Below are 8,403 nucleotides of genomic sequence, written 5' to 3'. Positions count from 1 at the left end.
AAAAATATGAGCCGGATGTTCTATAAGCGGGTACTACTTATTTTTAGCTTACTAAAAACTATTACGTTAGACCGAGGCCCCTAGTTTATCTCTAACTTCTAAGGGGAGCTCTATAAAATTTACGGGGTTAAGCTATAGTTATTAATAGCGGATTACTTATAGACGGACGGCTAGATAGAGGTACTAAACTAGTATATTTTATAGTGGTTAAGACTACTAATTAACTAATATTAGGATAACTAGAGTAATATATTACTTACGGTCGACTTTACCTATACTACCTAGTTTAGCGAGACTACGGGGCTATTATTATATAAAATAGAATTTAGTCGCTAGCTACGGCTTTTTTTTAACTAGTCTAAGCGAACTTGCTAATTTAGCTTTATAAAAGAGAAGCTAAACCGTACTAACGCGTAGCGTATAGCTTAGGGGATATACGAGGCCTAGGAGATTACTAAAGGTAATATAAAAGTTACTTAGGTACGATATAAAAAGTATACTAACCGCCGCTAGCGCCCGGACGACCTAAAGATAGGAGACCGGGTCTTTATTAATACTTCGTATTAAAAGCCCGCCGACGTAAATAAACTATAGTAGCTATAGGCTAGCTTATAGCCTATTATTAGTACTAGATAGGGAGGTATATAAGTCGTAGAATTACTAATAAATAGCCGGGTATACCTAGTCTTTTACCTAAATAAGCTAAGGAAGGCTACTAACGACTTACTACCTAGGTAGAACTAAGAGCCGCCGCTATTAATTATTAATAATAACGGCGAGCCGGAGTACGAGGTCTTTAAAATAGTTAAGTTATGCTTATATAGGGGAAAGCTATAGTACTAAGCGGATTAGAAAAGATATAATACGGATCTAACGTAGTACGACGTAAAGAGCTTTAGGTATATACCGGCGGCGTTATAAGCATTTTATTACTAATACTTAATTACTAAGGGTCCGCTACGGAACTTAGATATATAAATAAAAGCCGCCGTAGCTAGCGATTCGCTATTACTAAGGGACGATAATAATACGATAGTAGTAATTATAGCTATGGATTTACTAAAATGAGGGGTAATTAGGAGGTTTATTTTTCGGCACTACGGATAGCGCCCTTTAGTATAGAGGGGGGGGTAATATTATAGTAATAAGTATTAGGGCCCCTGTGGGCCCCGTGGCTTAGCCTTAGGCTACGAAGCTAAGCTCCTAGTAGTTACGTAACGAGCTAGACCGCTAGGCCTAAAGGGCTAGCTTACTAGTTTCTGCCTACTATTCTATTTTTTCCCTCTTTACGTTAAGTCTTTAGTTAATTAGGTTAATATAGCAGCGTTCTAACCTGCCTTAAGTTCCCTTTCGTAATAACAATAGCGATCGACAATAGCATTCGCAAATAAGGAGACTCTTCCTAGAAAACCTCCTTAAATAGGCATAATAACGATATTAAGGAGTATGCCGATATTATCCCTACGAGGTCTAAAACTACTAAAGGAGGTTCGTCTTGGCCTAGCTAGTAGAGCTATTAACTCTAGTAACTTTATTAGATTAGAAGTCTAATTCGACCGCGGTATATAGCCGACTGCGCAGGGGCTAATTAGGGGCCCTATTTACGATTATTATAGCTAGCCTAACCTACGGTTAGAACCTCCTTTTTATACTTACTACGTAGATATTTATATAGTTTAATTAATCTCTTTATTAACTACGGTTCGAACTAATTACTTTATAATAAGGATACTAATACTAATTAGTAATTAAATTTTATTATTATAGATCGGTAAGGTATCTCGTTACGCAAAAGAGACGACCTCTTAATACCGTACGGGATAGGAGATTCGTACTAATTAACCTTACGGAAGTAAATAAAAAAGGAGGCGATTCTTAAATACCGTACGGAATTAAGTAATTATAGCCCTTTATTACTTACGAGAGGTCGACGTTTACTACGTTAAACTACGTTAATTAATAGAACTGCTTGAGTAACTAGCCTTTTACTATCGCCCCGAGTAGCTTTTTTATTAAATAACTTTTCTATAGCCGGCCCGCAATTAGAAATTAACTAAGTAATAAAAGGGATCGCTAGTAAGCGATAATTACCTAACTATAATTAAATTACGAAAAAGACTACTTAAAAAATATAAAATAGGGTACCGAGAGGCTATAAAAGATAAGATCTTTAAGGTATCTAACCCTACCGCGTACGAGCAATAAATAAGTATTTTTAATAAGTCCTTAAAATATACGATTTTATAAAAAAGAGGGCTTAACTTCGTTAACTATACTTAACGGCCTATACGGTTCTTAACGGCCTATATAGCTCCTCTACGAGCCGCCCGGTATCTAATTTCGACTATTCTTATAGAATACTACCCTAGAAGAGGTAGGTTAAAGAAAGAAGCTATTTAGAGATTATAAAGAGCACGAGGCTTAAGAGGCTAGAAGTATACGGGATAGCGGAAATCGGTAACCGGTAAAGATCCCGAGACTAATTACTATATTATCCTATAGTAATATAAACGTCTATTGCTATCATTATAAAAAAGAACTACTAAAACCTACCTTTTTATACTAAACGAAAAAGAGGATTTTAATAAGTATAATAACTAGTAACTTAAAAAGGTAGTAGTAATTACTAAAAATAATAAAAACGAGAGTAATAGCGAGATAGTAAGAGGAAGTGGGAATCTCTTAGACCCTAATAAATTCGTTAAGTAGCAAAAGTATAGATTTATTACGACCCGCGCGCGGATTAAATATATCCCCGTTAAGATTAAATACGCTAGTAATTATTAATACGGGCATAAGCTAGAGCACGACCCTTAGCGAGTTAGGGTAAGGAAAAAGAGGACGAAACCCGATTTTAAATAGAATCCTAATCCCTTATAAGTAAGTAAATATTAACCTGGACTATTAGGGGACGTGGATATATAGAATCGCGGATTAGCCTAACGGTAAGTAAATTAATATAGTATTAATCTATTTAACTAAGGTCTATAAAAAAAAGGGGCTATAGGGGTAACCCCTATTTTACGAAATCGTAAACGACCTTAGCTACTAGCTAAACGAATAGTTCGTAAATATAAGCCTAAGAATTGCGAAAGTAGTTAATAAATTCCTTTACGGGCAAGGGGTATTATTAGCGCAATTATAATCGTAAGAGCTATACGAAATACTAATAGCGATAATTATAGAGGAGGAATTTATATTATAGAACTAGGTATAGGTCGATAGAGCGTATAATCGCTTTAACGAATTTAAAAAAAGAGTAAACGACCTAGATTTCCTCCCTATAATTACTAACGGAAATCTATTATCGTAAAAGGATATACTAAGGTAAAATATAGTACTAAAAGTATAATAATCGATAATTCTGCCTATTTCGATCTATAACTTATTACTATTACTAATGCGAAATTCGGCGCCGATTGGCTAATAAGAAAGGAGGTAGACGACCCGAAGTTACTAATAGTACGTAGCGACGCAAGGTTTGTATATAAATACTAAAAATCTAGTAGCGAATACGAGGCAATTTATAAACTTTAAAAAGATCTTTTTAAAAAAGAAATTATATTCTAGGGGGAAGTATAAGGTCTTATAAAAAACCCTAACGATATTTTACGATTATTATAAAAAAGTCGGAATTAGGGAATACTAATACTATTCGGTAATTAATATCGTACTCGTAGGTAAAGCCTCTAATTATTACTACGAAGCGGTACGTAATCTCGATCGAAACGACTTTCTTAGTATAATTAACATAATCTAAAGCCGCTTTAAGACTTATAATAAGAACCTAGAGCTCTTATCTAAGCTACGAACGACTTTTTTTATATTTATAGCTAGGATAATAGAAGGTAAATTACGAATAAAGATCCTCGAAAAGCTTATCGATCGAATTAATAAGCTAGTAAAAACCTAGCTAAATAAGGGGATAAACGAGCGGAAAGTTAAATATTTTTATATTATAATTTAGCGTATATTAAAAATAAAGATTACCCTATACTAAGTACTTAAAGACTATAAGACGCTCTGCTCGAGGCTAAGATCTAGTTTTAATATTAAAATAAAAATGCTACGCTAAACCTATTTCTAAGCGTACGATAGCCCTTATTAATAATATTAGGTCGATCGAACGTATAATAAGAAAGGAAAAGAGGCTAGATACGGTAATCGCTAGTAAAGAGGCCTAGATTTATTAAATAGGCAGAGATTTAACTTACGAACAGGGTAATAAGAAAAGCAATATTATATTTATAAAAAGGATAGATATTAGTTAAGTAACTACTCTAAAAAAGAGCGTACTAAATCGTATAAATAATATAAAAAGTCGAGGGTAGTAAATAGTAAAACTAGCCCTCGTTAGTTTAACTAATTCCTTATTATATATAAAAATAGATCTAGGGGTATAGAACTTAGTAATAGTAGCTAAAATAGCGGCTTAAAGTATATACCCCCTATAAAAGATTTAGAAAATAAAAAAGATCTTACCCCCTATACTAACGAATTAGATTATAACGAAATTAAAAATATTAACTACTCTTTTTTCGCCCCGTTAGCCTCCGGAGGATATACGAGGCTAAATAAATAGAGGGTAGTAAAAGCTCTTAATAAGTAGGCTTTTATTTATAGATAGTAAGGGAAGGTCCCTTAGATAATAGATATAGAAGCGGCCAAAAGGGTAAATCTAATAGGGCCGAAGCTTATTATCTTAATGATTAAAGAGAAGACGCTATTTCTCTCGATATTTAAAGAAAAAGAACATAGTACTAAGCATATTTAGGGGCAGTTAGAGGGGTCCTTTTTATATTATTTAGATCCCTTAAATACTAAGCTCGTATAGGCATTTTACGCGAGTAAAAGGTACGGCCTAGACGATTTCTATAGGATTATCTTAAATACTAGGGTATTATAATAGTTAACTAAAAGAAAAGGGTAATTCTAAGCGCTATAAAAGATCGCGCTAATAACGCTTAATACGTTAACAGCGGGTATTATAAGGATTAGTTTCGGCCTAAGTAAAGAAATCGTCGCCCTAAGTATAATAAAAATAAAAATATACTTCAGAACGATAACTTTTTATATTTTACTTATTAATACCCTATTTCTCTTATATTTAAAAAACATAGATCGACTAGGTATTATATTCGATAATATAAAAAATAAAATCTCTAGCGGTAAGTACTTCGAGGTAGTCGAACGACGATGGGGGCATACGTTTATAAAGCTTATTAATAATACGAAGTCGATTAATTACTTAACGGAAAGTGAGCTTAGAAGACTATACTAGAGATTTAGGTACCCGTTAGTTACGAGGCTATATAACCTCTTAAAGTAATTAAGTAATAATAATATTAAAATAGGGGCGCTAGAGTAGTTAATAAAAGTATATTACTAATACTAAATAAATGCGCAGAGCCTATATAGATTTAAGTTTAAATTGCGTAATAAGCTTAACTTTAACTAGGAAATAGTCGTCGATATTTTTTATTTAAATAGTCGGCTAGTACTATATATAATCGACGTATTTATATCTTTCTAAGTAGGGCAATTCCTCCGGGATTTATAAGTAAAGATAGTATAAGTAGTTTTATAAAAAAGCTAGATCGATATATACTAGGGACCGCTAGATAGTATTAGAACCGACGCTAATACTAGTTTTAAATTAGTAGAATTTAAGGATAATGCGACGGCCTATGGTATATAGCTAAAAGTCGTGCCCGTTAAAGCGCACTATAGTATTAGAAAAGTAAAAAGGGTATACTAATAGTTAAAAAGGGCGTTTAGAATTATTAAAAAAGAAAATCCGGATTCTACCGACGACGAATACTTCTAAATAGTACTTAAATACTATAATAATACTATAGGGCCTAACGGACTTATATTAATACTATTAGTATTTAGAGTATATCTAAGAACGACCTTAGCCTCGCTACCGTTACTAAGCATAAGCTAACGAGCCCGAGTAGTTAAAAAAGTAATACGGGCACTGCGCGAGGTAAGTATAAAAAAGTAAGTTAACGAGGTAATTATTATACGCAATAGGCCTAATATAGGGGATAATTTAAATATGTTACTAAATTCGGATATACGAGTATAGTACGAAATTACTTAATAATAAACTAGGCTATATAAGTTAATTTCCGTTAACGAGCGCTCTTATATAGTTATAAAAGATCGTAACTAGCTACTTAAAATATTAATTATAGTAGTTAGACCGTACTATATAAATCCTAATAAGGTAATTTCTAACCTATAAAAAGAAGAAGAGCTAAGGGAAACTATATAACCCGCGGCAGAGGCATAAGAAATTATCCTTAACGAAATCGTCGTAATAGTACTAATAGACGATGAGGAAGAGGATATTACTAAAAGGGCACTAATACTACTAGTAAGACGTCGTAAAAAACTACGACGGCAAGCCCTAACGTAGCAATTTATTACTAGCGACGAGGTAATTAATACCTTTTATATAATAAAAGAGAAAGCCGATTTCGAGCTAGTAGTTAAACTATATAAAAAAGGCGTAATTATAATTACTAAAAAGCCGTATAAGGGATTAGATCTTATTAAAGTAAATACTCTTTACGATCGAGGGGTCTATTAATTTATCCTATACGACCTAGAAAAATATATAAACCTCTATATATTTAAATTACGAATAGTTCGTAAGATTAAAGGGAAAGGAACACCCTAGCTATATAAGAAGTCTAGATACGTAATTTAGGGGTACGGCGACGTTAAAAAGGCGACGCTACTTATATAATCGCTTATTATATAGCGCTATAGCTAACGATTAATAATAGTACTAATAATATCGCTACGGAAAAAGGGATACGAGATTTAGAGCCGTAATATTACCTAGGCCTATACCTAATTAGCCACAGGGCTTATAAGGAGAATCCTAGCCTATTTACTAAAAGAAATAGCTAGTAAGTATTTAGAAAGCACGATTATTAAAGTGCTTAAGCCACTATATAGGCTCGTAGAATTGGGCACCTATTAGTAGGCTACTTACTACGATTTTTATATTAATTAACTATTAATAGTTACCTCTATATACGACCCGTGCTTACTAATCGCAGAGTACAAAAGTAACTAATTTAGGATCGTTAGAATATAAACTAATAATATATTAGGCCTATTTAATATTAACTTTATAAAAAAGGAGGATAAGGAGCTCTAAAAAGCGGGCTTTATAGCGAAGCTAAAAGAGGTCTTTATAATAAATACCCCCTTAGTATTTAATAGTAGGATTCTTATAATTAAAGGAGAAACCGTCGTCTTTTAGTAAAAGGGGTAGGGCGAGAAGATTAACTTTATTAATCCGAACGTAACTAACGTTAAGAAGCGGTATAAGGCTAAGCTTATATAAGGGGTATATATTATAAGTATTTATTAGCCCGAGGCGACGTTTAACTACGCTAGGGTAGCGTAGACTATAGATCTAACTAAATAGGACGTCGAGGTACTTAATAAGCGGCTTAAGTAGTAGTAAATAAATCTCGATCGAGGTCTTATTTACTACCTAATCGACCTTATAACTAATAAGCTCTACGTCTTTATTAATAAGTTATTTACGAATAATAACGACCTTATTTCGTAATTAGGGTATATTATTATCCTAATTAACGAGAGTATAGGCAAGAGCGAATTTATTATATATAGTAATATAATCTATTACTCGTTAACTAAAAGTAAGCGGGTAATAAGAAGTATATTAGCGTTAGAGGTTTATAGTATAGTTAACGGCGTTAACCTCTCCTACGCAATTTTAATAATACTAAAGAAAATTACTAATCGAATTAGCCTTCTACCTATTTTAACGGTTATTTATACTAATTCTTACTCGCTATACGAATGCCTCGTTAAATTAGGAATAACGAAAGAAAAGAGGCTTATAATCGATATTATAGCCCTTAAGTAATCGTATAAAAGGCGCGAGATACTTAAGATCCGTTAGATTAATAATAAAAATAACCTCGTAGACGCTTTTATAAAAGTAGTACTAAATAAGGGATTAGAATAATTCGTAGGTAGTAAAAAAGTTATTATATAAATAGAGGGATAGGTTATATAAAAAAAGTAGAGAAAAGGGGGAAAAGGAGACGACTTAGTAAACGGGCCCGAGGTCGAATTATACCTCTAACTATAGCGGTTAAATTAATAAAAAAAAGAGAAAGTTAGTATTAGATTAGAAGTCTAATTCGACTATAGTATATAGCCGACTACGTAGGGGCTAATTAGGGGCTCTATTTACGATTATCGTAGCTAGCCTAACCTACGGTTAGAACCTCCTTTTTATACTTACTACGCAGATATTTATATAGTTCAATTAATCTCTTCGTTAACTACGGTTCGAACTAACTACCCTATAATAGGGATACTAACAAACTCACCCTATTGTCGTAG

General features: G+C 33.0%; 1 protein-coding gene across 1 annotated transcript; it reads left to right on the top strand.

The window, feature by feature from the left end:
• Positions 1-4,966: 4,966 nt before the first annotated feature.
• CLUP02_09328 (uncharacterized protein) lies at positions 4,967-5,281 on the top strand (the record flags this gene model as incomplete). The annotated part of the gene is made up of 1 exon (XM_049288307.1): positions 4,967-5,281. A coding segment is annotated over one exon (315 nt), but the record flags the coding sequence as incomplete, so codon positions are not given.
• Between the last annotated feature and the right edge of the window lie 3,122 nt (positions 5,282-8,403).

Source organism: Colletotrichum lupini, chromosome 4 (assembly GCF_023278565.1).
Source record: "Colletotrichum lupini chromosome 4, complete sequence".
Classification (NCBI taxonomy): domain Eukaryota; kingdom Fungi; phylum Ascomycota; class Sordariomycetes; order Glomerellales; family Glomerellaceae; genus Colletotrichum; species Colletotrichum lupini.
This window is presented reverse-complemented; position numbering and strand designations above follow the sequence as displayed.